Source organism: Arvicola amphibius, chromosome X, assembly GCF_903992535.2.
Source record: "Arvicola amphibius chromosome X, mArvAmp1.2, whole genome shotgun sequence".
Lineage (NCBI taxonomy): Eukaryota > Metazoa > Chordata > Mammalia > Rodentia > Cricetidae > Arvicola > Arvicola amphibius.
In genome coordinates this window covers 27,325,591-27,349,461 of record NC_052065.1, presented here as the reverse complement: position 1 = coordinate 27,349,461, position 23,871 = coordinate 27,325,591, and the positions used below count along the sequence as shown (strand labels likewise).

General features: G+C 46.2%; 1 protein-coding gene across 1 annotated transcript; it reads right to left on the bottom strand.

The window, feature by feature from the left end:
• Positions 1-378: 378 nt before the first annotated feature.
• Nyx (nyctalopin) lies at positions 379-23,654 on the bottom strand. The gene is made up of 3 exons (XM_038316843.1): positions 23,434-23,654; positions 23,075-23,152; positions 379-2,104 (listed from the first exon to the last, which is right to left on the bottom strand). The coding sequence occupies exons 2-3, from the start codon at positions 23,094-23,096 to the stop codon at positions 696-698; spliced, it is 1,431 nt and encodes a 476-aa protein (XP_038172771.1). The 5' UTR covers positions 23,097-23,152; positions 23,434-23,654; the 3' UTR covers positions 379-695.
• Between the last annotated feature and the right edge of the window lie 217 nt (positions 23,655-23,871).

Sequence of the window (23,871 nt, the reverse complement as noted above, 5' to 3'; positions counted from 1 at the left end):
CAACCTTTCCTGTGGGGGTACCATTTGGCAGGCTTTCTCAGATGCAGAGTTTGGACTGAGGCAACTCCCAGGGGCTGGAGCTTATGCTAGGAGCTGGGGTGATGCCTCCAGGCAAACAATCCCGACTTTTTGTATAAAGGGCTGTTAGGGAGCTGAGGTGATGCTTTAAAGGGGTGCCAGCGAACTGAGGTGAAGCCCCTCAACCAAACATTTTCCTTGGATAAAGGGGCGCCAGCTCAAGTCTGGCTGCTTTGGGGGAGCCTAGTCTTGTTAGAAGCGCACTTTCCTGGACCTAGATGGAGGGGGTTGGACCTTGGACTTCCCGCAGGGCAGGGAATCCTGACTGCTCCTTGGACTGGAGAGGGAGGGGGAGGGGAATGGAGGGAAGGGGAGGGAAATGGGAGGTGGGGAGGAGGCAGAAATTTTTAATAATAATAATAATAAAATAAATAAAAGAGAGCATGCTCATGCTTCTTTTCTTCAATGGATGCCCATGTGAGAAGAGCAGAAACGTATACCCACTTCGGTGCCATTTCCCAGAGTGTTGCTCTGCCTAGGGCTATCTTTGGAGCAAGAACTTTTGTCACCAACCCCAATCCTCTTCCCTCTCTTCTTACTACAGACACTCCAAATCACAGCCAAGTAAGCCTTCCCCTGTTGACCAAAGTGGTTTGGGTCACTTCAGTGTGGCAAAGTCAGTCCCTCTGTAGGCTGAACACTACAGAGTGTGCTAGGGTTAGCAAGAGGCATGAGACGAAGAGAAACATGGCCTTGCAGCCCAAGACCTCCACTCCAAGGGAGGGAAGGCTGTCATACAGTGAACTGTTGACCAGCTCCCAGGTGGTGTTGGCTACTTCCTCCACAGGGGCCCTTGGGGCCAGCAGCTTGGAGAGGAGGCTGCTGAACCTGCTCACGGTGGTGGCCACTGGCTCTGGACTGGGGCCTGGACTGGATGTGGTGAAGTTCAGCTCCTCAGGGTCCATACACAAGCCATCAGAGGAGTGCTCAAAGACCACCTGGCTGAGGTCCAGGCCGGCCACCGAACCTGGGGAGGCACATGCCATATCAGCCACACGCCCAGAGCCCTCCATCCAATCGCGCAGCCACTCCAGATGGCAGTCACAACGCCAAGGGTTGCGGAAGAGGAAGAGGCGGCCCAGAAAGACGCCTTGCTGGAAAGCGGTCCAGGAGAGCACGGTGAGGCGGTTGCCATTGAGATGCAGGGCCAGGAGGCCCGAAAGGTTCTGGAAGGCGCCTTCCTCCACAAAAGTGATGCTGTTGCGGTCCAGGTAAAGCAGCTCGAGCTCTGCCAGGTCGGAGAACCAGGCCCGCGCCACTCGGCCCAGCTCGTTGCCACCCAGATTGAGTGTGCGCAGGCGGCGCAGGCCTAGGAAGGCAGTGGCAGGCAGCGCGGCAAGCAGGTTGTCATTGAGCAGCAGATGTTCTAGGGCTCCGCAGTCGCTAAAGGCCCCTGCGTGCACGGCCCGCACGCGGTTGGCCTGCAGGCTGAGAGAGCGCAGGCGCCCCAAGCCCCGCAACGAGCTGGAGGCCACCGCCTCGATGCGGCTGCGCTCCAAGTGCGCGTGTGTCAGGTTAGCCAGGCCGCGGAGCGCGCCGGGCACGCGACGGAACAGATTGTCGAAGGCCTTGAGCTCGCGCAGGGCAGGCAGCTCGGCCAGGAGACGCTCGGGCACGCTGAACAGGCGGCAGGCCGCCAGGTCCAGGCGGCGCAGGCGACCGAGCGTCGCGAAGGTTCGGGCGTGCAGATAGCGCAGCTCGCCATTGTGCGCCAGGCGCAGCTCGGCCAAGCGCGGTAGACCCTTGAAGGCGCCCGGCGTGATGAAGGACAGGTTGTTGTGGCGCAGCGACAGGCGGCGCAATGACGGTAGCGTGCCGAAGGCCCGCTCGCCCAGGATGCGCAGGCCATTCCGGTCCAGGTCGATGGAGACCGCCTCGCAGGGAAACTCAGTGGGCACCCGCAGGAGGCCAGCACGGTCGCAATGCACGGAGCAGCCACGCTCCATGCTGCTGCACGTGCAGGCCGCAGGGCAGGCCTGCAAACAGGCCTCGGTGGCCCGGGTGCAGGGCAGGCCGAAGACCACCGCTGGACAAGAGAGGGGCCAGAAGAAGAAAAGACAACGAACAATAGTCAGAAGTCACCCCAGTAGCAAGTCGCAGACCCTCCAAGTCCTGCATCATCAAATGACCTCTTCCCACATACTTACCAGCATACATTTCCCCACCTCTGGTGCCCTCCCCTTTGCTTCCAATTGCCTTAATCAGCAAAAGCTATGCTATAGTCCCTGCGTCCCTTTTCTGTAAGCTTCCTCGCCTGTATCATCACAGTATGCTTTTAGAATGTCACTAGAAGCTTAGTCGCTTGTGTGGGTAGGGGAATCTCTGAGGATGTCACTATACCCGACATTAAGCCCTGTGCTGCCCAGTGCAATGACCAATAGCCACATGGGCCCCTAACCATATGAAATGTACCCAGCTCAAATTGAACAATACAAGTATATAGAGGGCGCCAAAAAAGTAAAATATTACACCAACAATTACGTATGGGTTACATATTGAAATGGTGTTTTTATATGATACATTGGGTTAAATATTAAAGTTAATGTCAAATGTTTTACCTTTTTAATGTGGCTATATTTCTATTGGTGTCATTGGTCCCTTTCAGCGTAAAAATTCAATTTTTAAAAACTCCCAGTGAGTCAGTTAAGCCTCGTGAAAAAAAAAGGAAGAATTAAAGAGCAAGGGGGTGCAAATGAAAAAAAGCCTGTTGTCTTTCTTTCTTTTTCTTTAACAGTCACTTGAAAGTTAAAAATTAAGGATACTTTCAGATCCCACTGATGGCAGGAAAAAAACCTGAAACAAACAGAATGAACTCTCAGACAAGTTCAACTGGAAGGAGGGGGGGGCGACACATTGTGGGGGATCCGGGTTAGGTGCAGACATAGAAAAAAGGCAGGCATTTGACTGGTTGTTTGAGCGGTATGGGGTCCAGTGGGTTTTGTTAGTCACCACGGTCAGTGGCTGGTGAGTCACTCTGCAGGGTTTCTTGTTATCTTGTGATAACGGACAAGCACATGCCATACATTGTCTATAAGGGAAAAGAGACACTCCTGCTGGGTTATCAGGTTGTGAATTAAGGGCATGAGAACCTTTTCTTTTCTTGTCCCCACGAGAATGCCTATTTCCCTTTTTTCTCCATCTTATTTTACTTTATTTTGTGCCTGTGTGCAGGTGTTTACATGCAGAGTTCAGAAGACAACTTACAGGAATCAGTTTTCTCCTTTCTATCATGTGGGTCCCAGGGATCAAACTCAGGTCTCCAACTTGGTGGCAGATGCTCTTACCTGCTAAGCCATATCACCAGCACTATATGGACTATTATTTCAAAGACAGCATATTAAATACACTATCACTGACCTCCTACGCCTCAAAAGAATTGATTATGGACACTATGCAGTTAAGTTCCATTCACCAGCTTACTCTCTAGAAACTTGTTTACATTATACTGGGAAAGAAAAATGCTTATAAATTTTGTTCTGCAAATTCAAGTGGAGCATCAAATAAAGTCATCAAAACCTGCCCTCTCCCAATATGGTTGCCACTGACAACAAACAGGATATTATTATGGGCTTCCTCGTGCAAGACTGTGGTCCCAAGCCTAGTCTGAGGACCAATAGAAAAGACAGAGTACTTGGCTAACACACACAAAGCCCTGGGCTCATCTGTAGCCCTGCATAAACTGAGTGTATGGTACATGCCTGTAATGCCAACACTTAAGAAGTGGGGGCAGGAGGATCTCAAATTCATCTTCAGCTACACAGTGAGTTCCAGGCCAGCCAAGGACACATAAGAACCTGTAGAAAAGAGAAGGAAGAGAAGAGGGAAAGCAGCACTGACAGATGGACCATTTGGTGTTCCAGCCAAGTAGTTTCAGGCAGTATTAAATTTCACAGTTTATACAAGGAAAAGGAGTGTCCAGGTGTAAATGTGCCCAATTTCCAGCAAACACCCCTGGTCTGTCATGTCCCCCCGTCATGTCCACAGTACCTTGCCTCTCTAAGCCACTGTGGGAACCTGAAGGCAAAGACAACACAGGGTATGTTCAAGGTGCTTGCTGCCGCCTCTGTAGGCTTACTCAGCTCCAGCGGTTCATTTGTTGTGAGCACTCCATGTTTTCTCAGCTGTTCCAGGGGGCAATTCGGCCATTCCAGATTTATCTTTGAGTGTTCAATTGAAAATGGGCTACTTTGATATTCTGCTGCTAAGGAAGCTTGATATAGCTTTCCCTTCTCCCTAAAAACTGTGAAATAGACATTGAACTACCAGCAAGATTCTAGGAACCTATACCATCAGAATGGCTGTGAATAAGATTTCTGTTGATTGGTATACCCTGCTAGGGAGGCAGAGCCAAAAACCTTAACTATAGTCCTCGGCAGAACAAAGGAGTAACCTGTTCTCATCAACCCTTCCAGCTAGGTCAAGTTGAAGTCTCACATTTCCTTACCAACAGCCCTTCATTATACCCACTTCTCCTTTATAATTAAGAAAAGTATGCTCTCAATCCTATGACTGGTTTATCTCCCGCTGAACAGCCAGCATTGTTCCAAGCACACAGTATGGTTCAATAAATGTTTGCAGAAGTAAATGGAATGATGCCTCCCTTTGTAAGATTCTTGCCAAAGAATGTTATTTGTTTTAAATTGTAGACAACTCATAGGATTACAAGAAGGTGGCTCACAACTGTCCATAACTCGAGCCGTAGAGGACTATATTAACTATACTATATGTATAATGCAAAAGATCCAAAAGGTGGTTGCTAATGATTTTAAATGCTTTCAAGAGATCGAGAGATGTGGAATGAAGCTTTTCATTGTATATTGTTGCCCTTTTGGGGGGTTATTTGCTTGGTTTTTTTTTTTTGGTTGATGCAGTGATATTTTATTTGTATATTGATAAATAAAGCTTGCCTGAAATCAGAGTGCAAAGCTAAGCCACTAGAGGTCAGGGAGTAGTGGCGCACACCTTTAATCCAAGGACTCAGGAGGTAGATGAACTCATCTCTGTGAGTTCAAGGCTACCCTGGGCTACACAGGATTGATCCAGAAACAGATCCAGGTGGTGGTGGCTCACACCTTTAATCCCAGTGTTTGGGAGGCACACAACTTTAATCCCAGCACTAGGGAGATGGGGACAGAGGCGATATGGCTGGGCAGAGAGAGGCATATAAAGGGGAAGAAACAGGAACTCACTGGAGAGTGGAGTCTGATATTTGGTGGAGACACAGTGTAGTCTAGGCAGTGGCCCCTTCGGTCTGAGTATTGGTAGAGGGAAAAGGTCTCTCTAGTGGCTTACTGCTCTGCCTCTCTGACCTTCAGCTTTAACCCCTATATCTGACTGTGGGTTTTTATTATTCATGCTACAAGTAGGTTGGTTTTTTGGTTTATTTGTTTCCTTTGGTTTTTCGAGACAGGGTTTCTTTGTGTAGCCTGGTTATCTTGGAACTTGCTACAGACCAGGCTGAGCTCAAATAGATCCGCCTGCCTCTACCTCCCGAGTGTTGGGATTAAAGGCAGGTGCCACCATGCCCAGCTGCTGTATATTCTTTTTATGATTAAAAAATTGAGCCACGTTGTTATAGTTTGAATCTAAAAATTATGTCTCAAAGCCTCATACAGGAAAAGCTCAGCTGCCAGCTGGTGGGCTCTGAGAGATGATTGGATCATAGCTCGGTGGGTTGTTAAGAGGCAGGAGGAAGCAGGTGGTGGCACACACCTTTAGTCCCAGCACTCAGGAGGCAGAGGCAGAGAGGCCAACCAGACCTACAGAGTTCCAGGACATCCAAGGCTACACAGAGAAACCCTGTCTCGAAACACCAAGGAGCAAAGAGGGAGGAGGAGGTGGAGCGCCTTAAGGAGAGCTGTGAAGGGTCTGTCTCATCCCAGGACTCTCTGTCTTTCCTGACTTCTGACGGCCATGAGCCAAGCAGCTCTGCTCCTTACCACTCAACATGCTGTACTGTTTCACTAAAGGGCCCAGAAACGTCAAAGTGACACGGACTGAAACCGTGAGCCACGTTGTGTATGTGAGCTAGTGTCCAGAGAGGACAAAAGAGTGCTTCCGGTCCTCTGGGGTTCCTGGCAGTTGTGAGCCTCCTCATGTGCATTCTGGAAACCAAACGTGAGTCCTCTGGAGAAACAGTACTTGCTCTTAATCACTGAGTCAGGCATTTTTTTTAATACGATGAGCAAAAAGATACCACGTGGATACTTAAGTTATTTTTAAGAAATAGATTGTAGTTTACTTTAAATTTCTACAAAATGGTAGGTCAATATACCACCATTAGAGACCTATTTTTGGTCTCTGAAACCTTGATAACCATTAGAAATAGTAACTACTTTACTGGATTAGTAAGAAAAATTTAAGTTGAATCAAGTCAGTTCTCAAAACAGACAACAAAAATTCAGTATTAGCCAGAAAAGCGGGGCACCAAAAACTATTTAAAATCACTAATAATAGCATACTTCGGTGAGTTCTGCTTGCAATCATAGTACAGTATCTTCCATCGGATGACTGTTTCTGCTGGTCGCTACAATATGCCCATACTTGATGCTACAAGGAGGCTGCAAAGAAAAGTCTAGGTGGGGTGCTACCCAGGGCTTCACGTCGGAATTACGCGAGCCTTTGTAATACTCACAAACCCAAAGTTAATGCTATCAAGATCTTTAGGGTGAGACCAGGCATTGATTTGTAAAGCTCCAAGGGGCTGATTCCAATATGCATTCGAAGTAAGAAACCGAGGACCTAAGCAGACCTACGTTATAAAAATAGGGCTCATCGGTAGGGAGTGGGGGGAAGTTACAAGATCTAACAGAGTGATCGCTGGGTGGCTAACAGTTCCAAGCCTAAGGATGTAACAAAAGGAGTTAGTTGTAAGCAGGTGTTTACCAACACTAGGCAGGAAACACTCATAGCCCAGTCTTCCTACCATCCAAGAGATACAGCAACCACATCAACAGATGAGTGGCTGAACGAACGTGGCATAGCCATACAAGTAAATATACTTTGTGTGTGTGTGTGTGTGTGTGTGTGTGTGTTTGTACACTTGTGGATGCATGTGTGTTCATGGAGGACAGAGGTCAACATAAAGGGTCTCCCTCAGTGACCACCATATTGAGACAGTTTCCTGCTGAACCTGGAGGTCTCCCATTTAGTTAGACTGGCTCGTCAGCAAATCCCAGAGAGCCTTGTGTCTCTGCCTCCTCAGCACTGGGCTTACAGGCTGTAATCTTGCAGCTCCTGTTTTTTATGTGGGTGCTAGGAATTGATTGTGTATCAAACTGTTTCCTCACTGAGCCATCTCTTTGGCCCTCGTTTTTAGTTCCTGTCTCTCTTTTGAAAGTTATGTTCCCTATGCTTTCCCTTATTATACCTATCTTTCCCTGTGAATTCTTTTAGCATGTTTATAATAAGCCTTTCTTTGGTAATCCTAATGTAAGCTGTCTATGGGCCTGCTTGAAGGCAAAGGAAGCTAGACCAAAGCTATAAGAAGACAATGGAGAACAATGGAAATGGTAGATGGTCTCTAAACATACAAAAACTCTCTCTTCTCACCTTAATTGCTTACAACCAAGTGATTGTTTACAACAAAAATAGCAATGTATTATGGAGCTTATAACAAACACGAGGGGAAAATATGACAAAGTAATATAAAACATGAAAAGAAGCATAAATTACTTTTATAAAGATCTTCCATTTGCCAGGCGGTGGTGGCACACACCTTTAATCCAGCACTCAGGAGGCAGAGGCAGATGGAGCTCTGTGAGTTCAAGGCCAGCCTGGTCTATGGAGCTAGTTCCAGGACAGGCTCCAAAGACTGTTGACAACAGCTTTTATCTGTGAAGAGGTCAATTTAAGAGAGCTATTTCTCTGACCTGGATAGAGACCTAACATTCCAAGCTGCCAAAACTTCAAAGAGAATCCAGTTGAGCTGGCCAACCACCTACCCAAGGGAGCACCTCTCAAGAAGACAGGTTCACCTTAAACCACACTAAAAAGCTAGGGGTATAATGAATACCTTTAGAGAGCTAGTGTAGTCTTCCTTCCCACAACTCCCACCCTGAAGGCCAGTAGTTTCCAGGAAGCTTAGTCTGCCTTCCTGAATCACTCAGAAGTGTAACTTCCCTTTTCTTCTGTGTCCATTGGAAGCAGGCTCCTTTGTGCTCCTTTGCACCTTGCCTGCTTTGGTGTTTTGTTTTGTTTTGTCTTGTTGTTGTTGTTGTTTTTCTCAAAATCTAATAAAATTGTCCTCAAGAATTTTTTCACTCTATTCTCAAATATTTTTTGAGTCTCACTACGTAGCCCTAGCTGTCCTGGAACTCCCTGTGTAGACCAGGCTAGCCTCAAATGTACAGAGATCCACCTGCCTCTGCCTCTCCAGTGCCGGGATTAAAGGCACATGCCACCATGCCTGGCCAAATTCTTTTATTAACAAAATTCAGACTAAGACTTCTGAAAGGGCCTCCAAGCTCGCTGGTACCATTTAGCAACTCAACCCAGACTCCCCAAATATACGGTAACAAGATTAGTTAGAGATCGACCAGGACAAATTAGACCTGCATATTGTATGTAATCCCTAGAAAAATCAAAAGAATCTCAACCCCTACCTCACATGCACAATGAGCAAACTCCCATAAACCATGAATATAGGAAATAGTTCAGGAACTGTGGCAACATATGTCATATGGGTGACACAAACATGTATTATGCCACTCAGATTTTACGGGTTTCTTTTTCTCACATAATAACCAAGTTTTTAAAATTTGAAACAGTGTTTCACTTGTAGTCCAGGCTGGCCTTGAATTTACAATCCCCTTGCTTCAGCCTCCCAGATTCTGAAATGACAACTGAATGCCATCGTGCCCAGCTGTAATACTCAAGTTTAATCAGTGTTTGTTCATAGATACAGAACATTATTTCATTGATTCTTACAGCCTTACATCTAAGCATTATTCTCCTGGTCTCAAAAAAGAAAGTGAAATGGGCGGAGATAAATAGCATTAATTTTTGTTTCTCTTTCCACTGAACCTTCCTGTCTCCCAGCCCACACACCTAATCTGAGCTGCCGGCTTTGATATGAAAGAACAGCACGTTCTGACCTTTGAGGAGCCTTCCGGCACTCATTGTCCATGGTTCTACAGCAGTTGTTACCAAGCACCGTTTCTAAGAAAACATGCCCCACTCAAAGTCCCGTGGGTCTCTGCTGCCTCCTCCCAGGCACAGCTGTTTGCACCATTCCACTTTGATGTAAGCACATCTAATTGGATCCATTCCTTCTGTATGAAAATGGAACAAGTGCTAAGCCGCTGGCCAGCAAGCCCTTGTGAGTGCAAGCCCATCGATTACCGGGGCTGGGGTTTGTATGGAAGCCATGTGTGATCTGGGTGTGGCGATGCAGACTTGTAATCCAAGCACTTGGTGGATGAAGGCAGGAGAATCTGGAGTTCAAGACCATCATTGGCTACATAACGAGTCTGAGGTCAGCTTGAGCTGGATTATATTCTGTCTAATAAACAAATCCCAAAATGAACAAAACGCAGCACAGCAACACATGACTCGAAGCAATGGAGAAGCAGAAGCCAAGGGCTGTGTGAGGAAGGCAGTGCACACATAGTACCTCCACTCAGAGTGCCATAACCGAGTGTCCTAAACCGGGGTAACTTGCTAGTAAGCAAACATTTCCCGTGCTTCTGCGGGCTGGGGAGGTCTAAATCAAAGCAGATTCGGTGGCTGGTGGGGGCTGGCTTCTTCTTGCTTTGTCTTCATGGCAGAAGGAGTGGAGGAGCTCTCCAACATCTCCCTTATAAACATACCAATGCTGGGCCAGGCGTGGTGCACACGCCTTTAATCTCAGCACTAGGGAGGCAGAAGCAGGCACATCTCTGTGAGCTCCAGGCCAGCTATGGGTACATAGTAAGACCCTGTTCCCCCCACCCCCCAAAAAATCCAGTTTTGAGAGTTCCTTTTTCATGACTTATCACCTCTCAGAAGGCCCTGCCTCCCTCCTCATTGTAGCCCACTAGGAATTTTATTTCAGTTGTGCCTTAGGAAGGCAACCCAGATGTTCAGTACACTCATGCAGAGAGAGCAACAGATCTGAGTTCCCACAGAGCCTTGCTAGAACTTTCTGTGTTACCGCCCTGTTCCTGTTTCAGAAATCCACTGAAGCCATCTGCAAGAGGATTCTGTTCCTTACAGCCAAGTGAGCACTGGTTATAGTAGTCCTACGGCAGCAGAAAGGATGCTGCCTTTTCGGTGCTCTTTCCACATTCACCTAGAAGCCAGGAACTCTCCTTCCTAACTTTGTCTAGCATTTAGGGCCCAGAGGAAGTGACCTAGATTTGTCAAGCAGCCAGCCAGCAAGATTTAGAAACAGAAGGAGACTTCAGGCAGAAACCATCTTCTGGCCAGAATGGCAGGAGAGCCACCTGGCTTTCAGATTTACACAGTGGTGAAGAAAAAGACTAAAATAAAAGATCTGCATGGTGGAATTGCTGGCACCCGACACCTCACATGGTTCCCATGTGCAGGTGACCCATGAAAGGGCTGGGAGTCTGTGCTAGAGTTGCCCACTTCCTGATATAGGCATTTCTGCTGTCAGTGAAGCTTCTGTTGAAGAGTGCTAGGAATACCTGATGTCAGCAAATAAGCCCCCATTAGCCTCTGCAGCCTAGAGTGGTCCTAGAGTTTGCAGCCAGATTTTTTTCTATCCATTTGTGTGTCTGTGCATGCCCACGTGTGCATATACACACACGTGTGTGCCACAGCATGCATATGGAGGTCAGAGGACAGCTTGTGGGAGTCATTTCTCCTCTTGTACCATGTGGGTTCTAAGGCTCGAGCTCAGGTCTTCCGTCTTGGTGGCAAACACCTTTACTCGCTTAGCCATCTTGCTTGTAAAAATCCTTAGGCAACAGCCCAGCGCAGGTGTTATAGTTTGGCTTTGAAATATCTTTCCAAAGGCCCACATGCTAAAACTAGGCCCACAACCCCTGAAACTGCTAGGAGAAACCTTTAAGAAATGGAGCTGACTGGAGTAGGTCTTTGGAGGGAGAGGTGTCCTTGAAGGGACTATTAGGATCCCAGCCCCAGGCCTTTCTCTCCCTTGGATTACCGAATGTGGTTGAATGGTCTTCTTCTGCCACCTGCCAGCCACCGTGATATACTGTGCCACCTCAGGCCTACAGCAGCAGAGCCAAGTGACCAGGGATGGAGGCCTCTGAAGGGCTAAGGTCAATAAGCCCTCCCTCCTTGTCAGCTGTCTATTTGAGTATTCGGTCCAGAAATGGAAAGCTAACACAACCAGACCCCTTCATTTTGTAGTATGGCCTCCCTCCTCTTTGCCTCTGAGGAACTGTGAACACTTCACCTTGCCCAAGAAAATAACCTGAATTCAGAACCAAAAGAAAATTCCTCCCCATTCCTTGCCCAGAAAGTTTGTAAGAGTGGATTGAAAACGGTCAGGGCAGTCCTGGCTTTTCCACCTCCAGATGGGAGGTGGTGTCTCTCAAGAATCAGCAGTGATGATTCCAGAAACAAGCCTCCTTGGCTGTCCTGAGCTGAGTTCCGTGGGAAACCCTTGGCCAGAAAAGTCCATTTGCCCAATTAAAACAAAGACCACAGTCTGCGAGAACAGAAAGTCAACTCATCTGTCAGTTGCTTAGCAATGTCTCTCTCACAGCGGTATTCTGGGGACAGATCCATCTGGAAACCAGAAGAGGTTTCAGTGCTTTCCTCTTTGGTCCAAGGAATAGGGAGGGGAGGACTAGAAATACTCGAGATGGGGCTGGCATCGTCGGCCACGAGGCTTTCCAAACATTCCTTCTTCAAACCCTTCCCCTGAGGACATGTCCTGCTGCCCTACTTCTCTCGTACGCTTTGGGTCTTTGGGTGCTGACTCTTACCCCCACTTTCTCATTCTGCTCCCTTCTTTTTGTTTGTCTTTGGTTTGGTTTGGTTTGGTTTGGTTTGGTTTTTTGAGGCAGGGTTTCTCTTTGTAGCTCTACCTGTCCTGGAACTCACTCTGTAGACCAGGCTGGCCTCGAACTCACAGAGATCTGCCTGCCTCTGCCTTCTGAGTGCCGGGGTTAAAGGCTTACACCACCACTGCCCAGCTTTCTTTTTTAATTTTTATTTGCTCTTATAGAATACATCCCCATCACAATTTCCCCTCCCTCTCCTCCTCCTAGTTGCCCCACCAAGACCTCCCTCTCCCCCAGATCCATTTCCCACCATCTCTCCCCCCCCCCATCAAGAAAAGAGTAAGCCTCCCAGGGACATCAACTAAAGACAGCATAATGATATACAGCAAGCCCAGGCACCGACCTCTCTTCAAGGCTGGACAGTATAACCCAGTGGGAGGAAGAGGGTCCTAAAAACAGGCAAAAGAACCACAGACATCACCACTCGCAATGTCAGGGGTCCCCCAGAAACACCAAGTCAACGGTAACACATATCCAGAGGACCTCGAGAAAATCGTGAAGGAAGGCTCCGGGATTGCCACTTCAGTCTCTGTGAGCCCCCATGCTGCTCCCTTCTTTTTAGGCCTCAGACAGGATATCCCATCCCATCACTCCGTTCCCTCATCTGTATTGTGTGCAGCTATGAGGAACAGGGCACTGTACTGCTTGGGACAGCCGTGATAGCACTGGGCCAAGCCAGAAGTGGACTCCACAAGCCACTTGTCACAGGATTAAAGCTCATCGAGGGACAAATCCCTCAAAACCAAGTGGAAATATGTCCCAGAATAGGAAGCAAAACACCAGGTGTTCTGTTTAGGCTAAATATCCCCTAAAAGCTCATGTGCTGAAGGTTTGGCCCCCAGCCCCCAGCCTGTGGCACTGCTGGGAGGTGATGCAGCCTGTCAGAGGCAGTCAGGTGGCTGGGTATGTGCCATTGTGAAGGGGACACTAGGTCTTCAGCATACACACACACCCTCCTAGCTACCATGAAGTAAGAAGCTTGGCTCCACCGTGTGTTCCCCACCATCATAGGTGCTTCACCACATCCCCAAAGCAATCCAGTCACAGACTGAAGCCTCTGAAGGCATGCGACAAACCCTCTCCTCCTCAGCAATTTCTTTTTCTTTTTTCTTTTCTTTATCTTTTGTTTTGTTTTTTGAGACAGGGTTTCTCTGTAGCTTTGGAGCCTATTCTGGAACTAGCTCTTGGAGACCAGGCTGGCCTCAAAACTCACAGAGATCCGCCTGCCTCTGCCTCCCGAGGGCTGGGATTAAAGACGTGCGCCACCACTGCCCAGTTCTCCTCAGCAATTTCTTAGCTCAGTCATTTTTACCACAGCCATGGAAAGCTGACTGGCACATCAGGTATCAGAATATTGAAGCTGTTACTATGGAGAGACTGCAAAGGACATAGGATGGTCCAGCCAGAGCTACACATTAGAATCCCAAGGGGAGTTTGATTTTTTTTTTAAATTTAAAAAATGCCTAAGGCAGTTATAACAAAGATGAACCCCCGCATTGGTATGCTTTTCTATTGTTTTGTTCGTCAGTTTAGTTGTCAATGCTGAGCATGAAACCCAAGGGCTTGTGCATACTAGGAAAGCACTCTGCCTCTAAGATGTCACATCCGCAGCCCTTGTTTTATTGTTGTTGTTGTTGTTGTTGTTTGGTTTGGGGTTTTGAGGCAAGGTCTTGTTATGTAGTTCAGATTGGTCTGGAGCTCACAATGTAGGCCAGTCTAGCTTTAAATGTGTGACCCTCCCATCTCTACCTACCAAGTGCTGGGATTTCAGGCACGCACCATTGTGCCTGGACAGAACCTTGGTATCTTTAAGATTCTTCAGGTGGGGCTGCGGTGGCAGTGCAGTCTGTAAAGCCCTATAAAGGACCTGACTTCCATCCCCAGAAAGCACAAGAAGAGGACGGGCAGAGTCGTGCACACACTGGTAATCCCAGAACTGGGGAGGCTCATCTGTGAGGCTCACTAGTCAGTCAGACTGTCTTACTTGGCCAGTCTCAGGCCAGTTCCAGGCCAGTCTCAAAAAAAAAATCATCCTGAGGATGGTCTCGGAGATTGTCCTCTGGTCTCATCATGCACATACATACATACATACATACTTACATACACACAAACACACACCATCCAAGCAAATACAGCTCCACAGGTGATTCCAATGTGAAGCTAAAGCAAGAATCTTTGTGGCCTTTGTAAAAATGAGGTTCATTTGTGTTACGCAAAACGTTGTGGTAAGCTAGGTGTTGGAGCACACACCTGAAATTCTACTAGCGTCAGGAGGCTAAAGCAGGAGGATCAAGATTTCAAGGCCAATCTGACCTACAGAGTAAGATCTTATCACGAGAGACACACACACACACACACAGAGAGAGACAGAGAGAGACACACAGAGAGAGACAGAGAGAGAGAGAGAGAGAGAGAGAGAGTGTTTCCGGTGCAGTGTGGACCGCGGCCTCGCTGTGCCTCTCCTGGGTATATAGCCGAAGGAATTAACAGTAGATATGCAGCACTGTGAACACTAAGCTAAAAAGAAGAAAGAACTAATGGCTGTGGGTCAGCGACTGGATAACCAAATGTGGCATACGATACACTGGAATATCCCACCTTAAAAATAAAAGTGATGGTCACATGCCAAATGTAGGCGAAGGATGAATTTCAAAAGCGTGAAAGCTGGGATTCACAACACGGGTCAGTAACCCCACATACTCAGGCAGAGGGAACACAAGTTCAATAAGTTCAAGGCTATCCTAAGACTAGATAGTGAGACCCTGTTTCAAAAAAAAAGCACCTGGCATGACAGTGCACACCTTTAATCCCAGCACTCAGGAGGTAGAGGCAGGTGGATCTCTGTGAGTTCAAGGCCAGCCTGGTCTACGTAGTGAGTTCCAAGACAGCCAGGACCCTGTCTTGAAACACTAAAAAGAAAAAAATAAAAAGAGGTCTGGGCTATAGCTCAGTGATAGAGGGCTTACAGATCATGGGTGAGGCCCTAGGTACAATCCCCAGAACTGCAAAACAAATTCTGTTTGGTGAAATAAGCTAGTCATACAAGGCCATATATCATGTTACTTCCATTTACAGGAAACATCCGGAAGAGGTAAATTCATAGACAGAAAGCAGATTAGTGGTTGCCGGGGGCCGAGAAGAAGGGCAAAGTGTGAATAACTGCTTGATAATAGCACAAAATTTCAAAACTTCTGGACAGCGCAAAGCATGTAGGGACTAGATAAAAGTGATAGTTGCGTAATGTTGTGCTAAATGTCACAATTTAAAGGAGTGGTACATTCTGTGTCAATTTTACAGCAATTTGTAACAAAAGTTACAAGGTGTCCCTAAATCGGGGCAAACACCGGAGATGAGCTCTGGGTTTGTGACCTGGCGAGATAGACGGACCAGCTCCAAGCTGCAGGGAAGCGTTGCGGGCCAGGCCCAGGCGCCCCACAGAAGGAGCAGCTGGGGAACTTCTCCCTGGCGGCACCAGGCTCGGCAAATGTGTTTTTCTCCCCCGAGGTTTGCTGAGGGAATGGTTACTCATGGAGTTTCCAACCACAGGCCGAGCTTGGAATCTTTTTTTTTTTATTATTCTCATTGTTTGAAAAAGGCTTGCGCCTCACAAAACTAAAATAGTATGGGAAAATATGGTCTGGTTTCTGGTTTCAGCAGAATTTATTTAGCCACTTTGGCTCGAGAAATCATTCTCGTCCCACTCCTGGCAAATGCTTCCCCAACTGCTCCTCCAGCCAAGCCTAGTGCTAGGTTTTCAAAACAAAACTAACCGGGGGAAACAGAAATGTACCGGGGGCACCACGCCATGGCCTCTGGCCTCAGGCGACCCCAGAACCTGCTTCTTACACCATGCAGGCACCTTCCGTGACAGGGAGGGAAAGAAGGAGCTGAAGAGACGGCTCAGCGTCTGACATAAATAAATCAATGCAGCTTTTCCAAAAAAGAGTTGGAGAACCTTGTAACCTAGCAAATCCACGCAAAACATATGAAACTGACCAGGTACCACAAGACTTGTAATGAAAAGAAATAGCAAAGGAAGAAAAAAATCGGCGTGGTGATGGCAGGTGTGGGACTTTTTCTTTCATCTTTATTATTTTTGTTACATGTCTGTGGGTGTTTTGCCTGCATGTATGTCCGTGCATGGAGTTTGTGTGGTGCCTGTGGAGGCCAGAATAGGGTGCCAGGTCTCCTGGAACTGGAGTTACAGACAGTTGTGAATCACCATGTGGGTGCTGGGAATCGAACCCAGGGTTTCTGGAAGAGCAGCCAGTGCTTTAACCACTGAGCCATCTCTCCAGCACATCCCTTTTGTTCCTTTTTAGTTATTTTTGAGACCTAGTCTCCTATAGCCCATGCTGACCTTGACTTATCTATTGTAGTCGAGGATGGCCTTTGACTCCTGACCATGCTGCTCCTGCCTCCGTCTGTCAAGTGCTGCACTTAGATTCATGTGTCACCATGCCCAGTTCAGGTGGTAGGCCCTTCAACAACTGGAACTTAGTTGTCTTAGTTAGGGTTTTCTATTGCTGTAAAAAAAAACACCATGACCATGGAACTGAATAGAAGACCCGGATATCAATCCACACACCTTCGAACACCTGATCTTTGATAAAGAAGCAAAAAATATCAAATGGAAAAAAGAAAGCATATTTAATAAGTGGTGCTGGCATAACTGGATATCAACATGTAGAAGAATGAAAATAGACCCATATCTGTCACCATACACAAAACTCAAATCCAAATGGATCAAAGACCTCAACATAAAGCCGGCCACACTGAACCTTATAGAAGAGAAAGTGGGAAGTACACTTGAATGCATTGGCACAGGGAACCACTTCCTAAATAGAACCCAAGCAGCACAGACACTGAGAGAAACAATCAATAAATGGGACCTCCTGAAACTGAAAAGCTTCTGTAAAGCAAAGGACACGGTCAACAAGACAAAATGACAGCCTACAGAATGGGAAAAGATCTTCACTAACCCCACATCAGACAGAGGTCTGATCTCCAAAATATACTAAGAACTCAAGAAATTGAACCCCAAAAGATCACATAATCCAATAAAAAGATGGAGTACAGACCTAAATAGAGAACTCTCAACAGAGGAATCTAAAATGACTGAAAGACACTTAAGGAAATGACATCCTTAGTCATCAGAGAAATGCAAATCAAAACAACTCTGAGATTCCATCTAACACCTGTAAGAATGGCCAAGATCAAAAACACTGATGACAACTTATGCTGGAGAGGTTGTGGGGTAAAGGGAACACTTCTGCATTGCTGGTGGGAATGCAAGCTGGTACAGCCCCTTTGGATGTCAGTGTGGTGATTTCTCAGAAAATTAGGAAACAATCTTCCTCAAGACCCAGTAATACCACTTTTGGGTATATATCCAAAGGACGCTCAACTGTGCCACAAGGGCATGTGCTCAACTATGTTCAAAGAAGCTTTGTTTGTCATAGCCAGAACCTGGAAACAACCTAAATGCCCCTCAATCGAAGAATGGATAAGGAAAATGTGGTACATTTACACAATGGAGTACTACACAGCAGAAAAAATAACGACATCTTGAATTTTGCAGGAAAATGGATGGAGCTAGAAAACATCATATTGAGTGAGGTAACCCAGACACAGAAAGACAATTATCACATGTACTCACTCATAGGTGGTTTTAAAACATAAAGCAAAGAAAACCAGCCTACAAACCACAATCCCAGAGAACTTAGACAACAATGAGGACCCTAAGAGAGACTTACATAGATCTAATCTACATGGGAAGTAGAAAGTAGAAAAAGACAAGATCTCCTGAGTAAATTGGGAGCATGGGGACCTTGGAGGAGGATTGAAGGGAGAGGGGAGAGGCAGGGAGGGAAGCAGAGAAAAATGTAGAGCTCAATAAATATCAATAAAAAATAATCAGAAAAAAAGAACCACTATGACCATGGTAACTCTTATAAAGAACACATTCAGTTAGGGTGGCTCAGTTACAGTTGCAGAGTTTGAGCCCATTGTCATCATGGCAGGAAGCATGGCAGCTGTAGGTAGACTGCTGGAGTTGAACATCCTACATCTTGACTCAGAGACAACAGGAAGTTAACTGACTGTCACACTGAGTAAAGCTTGAAAAATGAGACCTCAAAGTCTGCCCCCAAAGTGACACTTTCTCCAACAAGACCACACCTACCAACAAGGCCACGCCTTCTGATAGTGTCACTCCCTTTGGGGGCCGTTGTCTTTCAAACCACCCTATTTGTGCCAGTCACTTGGTCACTGAGGTTGCTGCTTAGAGGAGATTAATGTATTTCTTCTTGTCTCAGGAAGTCCCACAAAGGTAGATTGTCATTAACAGGCCTGGCCCCCTCCCCCAGAATCTTTCTTGCTTTCTGTCTCACTGTGTAAGCTCTGCCTATGGCATATTCGTCTACTATGAGACCCTCACCAAGGCTGAATACATACTGGTGCCATGTTCTTTGACCTCCAAAACATGAACCTGACTTCACCTCTTTTCTTTATAGCCTTGGACATTTTAGTATAACAACCAAAATATGCCCTAACAGGAAGCAATTTAAATCCCTAACAATAAGGGAATATATAAACAAACAATATATCCATACAAAATCAAGAGCCACTAGTCCATGCAATAGCATCAATGAATCTTCTACATGTATTGCTCAACACGACATAGTATCTAAGTCTACAACGAGAGAATTCCCCTTGGAGTACAGCTGTTCTCTCCCTCCACCACTGCTTTCTTCTCGTAAATTCAGTTGCTTGAGGTACAGTTAAGATCGTCTTCAAAAAAAATGTAATCATTTTGGTTACTCCATCACTGACTGGCTCTGCTGGTAGAGCGTAGCATGCATGAAGGCCCAGCTTGAGAACCATGTAGAAGCAGGTGTGGTGGAACTCAAAAAAAGCACCATATTAAAGTGCAATTCGGTAAGTACAGCAAGTGTTCGCACCTACCATACCAATCAAGACTGAGAGCATTTCTAATGGAATTTTCAGAAGGCTTCTTCAAGTCTCTTTGACATGTGTCTTCTCTGCAGATGACAACAAAACTGCTTTCTGGACTCTAGATGAGCTCTGCCTTTGGAGGATTCTATAGAAATGGTAGTAAATGGCTCTTTCAATCATCAGTATGTTTATGGGGCTCTTCCGTATTGTGACATGTCAGCTGACCATGACTTGTTAGTTATGAGTTGACTAGACTGTGATAGATAATGGGGGTACCTTGACTAACTTATTCCCTTACCTGTTGAGCCATGCTATGATCTGAATACAGATGGCCTCTGGGAAATGCAGGTATTGAGTGCTTGGTCCCAGATGCTGGATTTATTTTGAGCGTAAGTTGAGGAAGTGAGGCCTAGTTGGAGGAACTAGGCCTGGTGGACAAATCTTTGGGTGTATCTCTCCTCGCCCCCTTTCTGTATTCCTGTTTTCCTTCTTCCTGGCTGCCGTGATGGTAACTGTTCTATTCCACCGTTCCCTCCCTGCCATGAAGGACAACCAAAACTGTGAGCCACAAGAGAAAGAAAAAGTAACTAACAGTTGGCATTTGTATTGTTGCCAGTTTTAGTCTGTTGTAACAAAAGCTGACACAAGGAGTGTGTGTGTGTGTGTGTGTGTGTGTGTGTGTGTTTTCATGGACATGTATTTTCATTTCTCACTTATTTAGGAGCAGGATTGCTTGAGCCATATAAATATGTTTACCATGCCATGAAACTGATTGATGGTTCTCCTGATGATCGCACCATTTGATATTCCTGCCAGAGTTTCCAGTATTCCACCCAATCCCATCAAGGCTTGAATTTCTCAGTCTTTCACATTCGGGCTATTGTTATGGGTCTTAAAATAACATCGTGTGACTTTACTTTTCTATAGGCTTCTTTTAAAATGCAATCCTTATCCTTCTAGAAGGAGACCTAATACCTAGTAGGAATGAGTGGATCCAACCGAGCAAGAGTCTGTACTGGGCTGACTCATGCATTCAATCAAAAATTATTAGCCACATACCACCTCTTAGATTCTAAGAGAGAGAAGTGGACAAACACAAACTTGGATGACTCTAAAGACTCAGTGTAGAGCAAGCAAGGTGGGAAGGACCCTAGAAAGCAAGTCTGGAACTCAAATATGATGCTATGAACGCCAGGGAGCTAGGGGATTGGTAACTCTAGAGGAGGCTGTGGGAGTGTATGTCCTTACCCACCTGTGAGGAGAAGCATGTCCCCAGGAAGACTGTGACTGCTTCATTCAGAGTTGCCTTATGTCTCCCCTGCTCTGAGCCACTTCTGATTCTCAAGTCCAAGTTTGGGGAAGCTTAATCAGCCTTCCCCACCCCTCACCCCCACTCCCACCCCCCGGCCAAGGAGGCAGATCGCTGTCCCTGCCTGCTTCTTCAGAACATGTTGTTCCCACTGCCTGTGACTCGTCATCAGAGAAATAGTCTCTGTGCTGATGGAGTGTCTTTTAAATGAAGCACTAGGGGATGTGGAGCTGGTCATTAATTTTAAGTGTGTCTATTGTTAGTAAATGATGTCACCATTGAGCTTGCCAAACTGTCACAAGTAGTCTGGATGTCTTTCAGGGTTCTGTAGGGAAGACAGCTCCATTCTGCAGCATCAGGCTCGAATACTGTCTGGATTGTGTGAGTGTCAGCGAAGCTTTGGGTACTCCTTGAAAATAATCCTGGCTCTTGGAAGCAAACATTCTGTCCCCATGACTCAGTCAAATCTCCTTTCTAAGGAGGAGAAATGGCGAGTCGCTGGTTATTAGTGATTATATAAATGTCAACCTCTGTCCTTTGGCGGCTCCTGCAGTAGGAAGTCACATCCTATTTATCGTGATGTGCCCTATGCTCTACTGATGATTTTTATTTTCTGGTTTTTATTGATTGATTGATTCTCCATTAAGGAATGTAGGTTTCTCAAAGACATAGGCCATGTGGCTGTACCCCTTATAGCATCCCTTGCACACACTAAAGGTGCATTGTCTATTGCTTGATGGAACAGAGCATGTTCCGCTTTTCTTTTTTTAAAAAAAAAATAGGACTATAGAATGTTCTAGTTAGCTTTCACTGTCAACTCGATACAACCTAGAGTCATCTGAGAAGGGATCCTCAATTGAGGAAATCCCTAGATCAGATTAGACTGTGGGCATGTCTGTGAGGGATTGTCTTGATTGCTAATTGATTGTAGGAAGACACAGCAAACTATAGGCAGCACGATCCCTAGGTAGGTGGCTCTGGACTAATAAGAAATCTAGCTAATGGCTCTTTGGAGCCCATTCCCTATGGTGAGATGCCTCACTCAGCCTTGATGCGGGGTGGGGGGGGGGAGCGGGAGGGGCAGGGCCAGGAGGGACTTGGTCCTGCCTCAACTTGATGTGCCAGGCTTTGTTGACTTCCATAGGATGCCTTACCCTTTCTGAGGAGTGGATGAGGGTGGGTAAAAAAGAGGTGAGAGAGGGGAAACCATGGTTGGTATGTAAAATGAATTTAAAAATATAATAAAGAAAAAAGAAATCAAGCTAAGTATAAGCCAACCAGCAGGCCAGCAACTGTACTTCTTTGTCTATGAAGTGAGCTCCTATTCCTGTGTGGAATAGAAAGCAGCCTCCCCACAACTTCCTGCCTTGAGCTTGCCTTGACTTTCCTCAATGTATACTATGACCTAAAACTGTGAATTGAATAAATCCTTTCTTCCCCTTAGTTGCTTTTGGTTGGAGTGTTTCCTCACAGTGACATAAAGAAAGCTAGAACACAAAATAAGAGGATTCTATTACTAGTATTTTAGAGCCATCTGGTTGTTCTGTACCATGTGCCATATAGACAAAGGTCATTACATAGATCACCATAACATCAAGTAATTGATTCTCCACAGGGGTCAGAAAAACAGATTCTTTGTGTAGAATCATTTACTAAAGAACTGAAAAGGAGATGATTGATTTGATTGATTTTTTTTTTTACCCTTAGGCTAGCTGAGATTTGAACCACTGGATAAAGTATATTGTGACAAGTATTTTTAGGTTTTTGGGACAGAGGTGTTTGTGGTTTTTGCCGTGCTGAGATGGTTCCCAGTACCCTATTCATGCTAAGCACTCATTCTACCACAGAGCCACAGGCTCAGCCCCATCTTGATATACTGGAGTGGGGGAGGTTTGGTGGCACAGATTGGTAATCCCAGTACTTGGGAAGCAAAGTTTAAGGCCAACCTGCTTATATGAGACCCTGTTTGTTTCAACACACACACACACACACACACACACACACACACACACACACACACACGGGGGGTGGGCAAAGTTTGAAAAAATAAAAATATTATTTAAACATCTGTTATGCCACAGTTCCATTGTGCCCTCCCCTTAGGAAGATTTTTTTCCTAAGAGATTTTTGTTTTTCACTAAGTGAGTTTAAAATATGAAACTTTTTAAAAAAGACTTAGACTCACTATGTATCCCTAGAATGCATTCTGTAGACTCAGTTGGCCTCAGACTCACAGTGATCCACCTGCCTCTGCCTCCTAAATGCTGAGACTAAAGGTTTGAGCCACAGCATCCACCTTGACTTTAAAATAGTATGTCTAGAAAAATCACTGGTTTGGGGTTATAACACTAATAAACTCACATACAAAATATAAAGATACATAAGTGTTATTTTTTTTTAAAAAAAAAAAAAAAAAAAAAAAGGTGAGTTCCAGGACAGCCAAGGCTACACTGAGAAACCCTGTCTCGAAAGCCAAAAAAAAAAAAAAAAAAAAAAAATAGAAATAATAAAATTAAAAAAAGAATGCTATTTCATATTAAGATCAGTTTTGTATATTAACAAATTAAGGAAAATCAATCTACTGCCTACTGTTTTCTCATTCTCTAGCTCTTCTCTACAGTCACACAGCAGGGAAATCCGCTAAGAAAGAGCAGCCAGAGAGAGCTGTGACCGAAGCCACTTGGAACCCTAATTCTTTAGGCAGAAGCCGTGTGACTCTTGTCCCATCCCCGGCCACAGCAGCAGGACTCACCATGAAGAAGCAGGATCAGCATCCCTTGGCCTTCCTTGCACCAGGTGGCTCAGAGCCATTGAGCTGTAAGATCCCTACCTGGAAGGAGAAAGGGCAAGTCACCAACCAGGTGATAGGATACCCAAGACACATCCTGTCCGCACCTCCACGCTTGGTTATGCCCAGCCACTTGCTAAGAGAAACCAGTGAGAAAAGCCGGTCAGAAGCTCGCCCTAATTTCTCAGCATCCATCAGTTTGGAAACCCTGCATCAAGCGAAGGCCCGACAACAACTCAGGTATCACTCAGGATCCAGCAAGAAAATAGAAGGTGGAAAACATCTGTGGAGGACCCTTAAAGGTCCCTCTGAATGCTGCTTACCATCCTGGGGGTCTGGCCCCAGAGCCCCCAGCCCCTCCATAACCCAGGAAATGTTGCAATAGGAAATAAAAGCTGGAGCAGGGGGCACACAGACGACGAGCGAGGGCTGTGCGTGCAGGTTTGACTGCTTGTTTTGTTTTTTTTCTGGAGATATAGTGGCTGGAAAATCCGCTGTATCAGATGAGGATTAGCAGAGATGAGAGAACGTGTCTGCCTTTTGAGTCGCCAAAGCCAATGACAGATTTTGCTGACACACCAATCAATTTTATCCCCCAGCCGTGGCCACCCCAGGCTTCCTGCCCTCTCCATCTGCCAAGCCCCTTTCGCTTTTTAAAACCCTCCCACATTCAGCAGGGTACCCTGACCCCAGCCCTAGCCCCGCCCACCAGCCATAAGCAGTCAAAAATCTGCTTCCTACTCCCAAACGGTATTAGCAGT

Bases quoted from the DNA above. Each gene is read 5' to 3' on its own strand.
- Nyx (XM_038316843.1), bottom strand. From the start codon at position 23,096: ATGCTGATCCTGCTTCTTCATG. The intron at 2,105-23,074 runs GTGAGTCCTGCT...TCTCTTGTCCAG, and splicing joins GCTGATCCTGCTTCTTCATG to CGGTGGTCTTCGGCCTGCCC.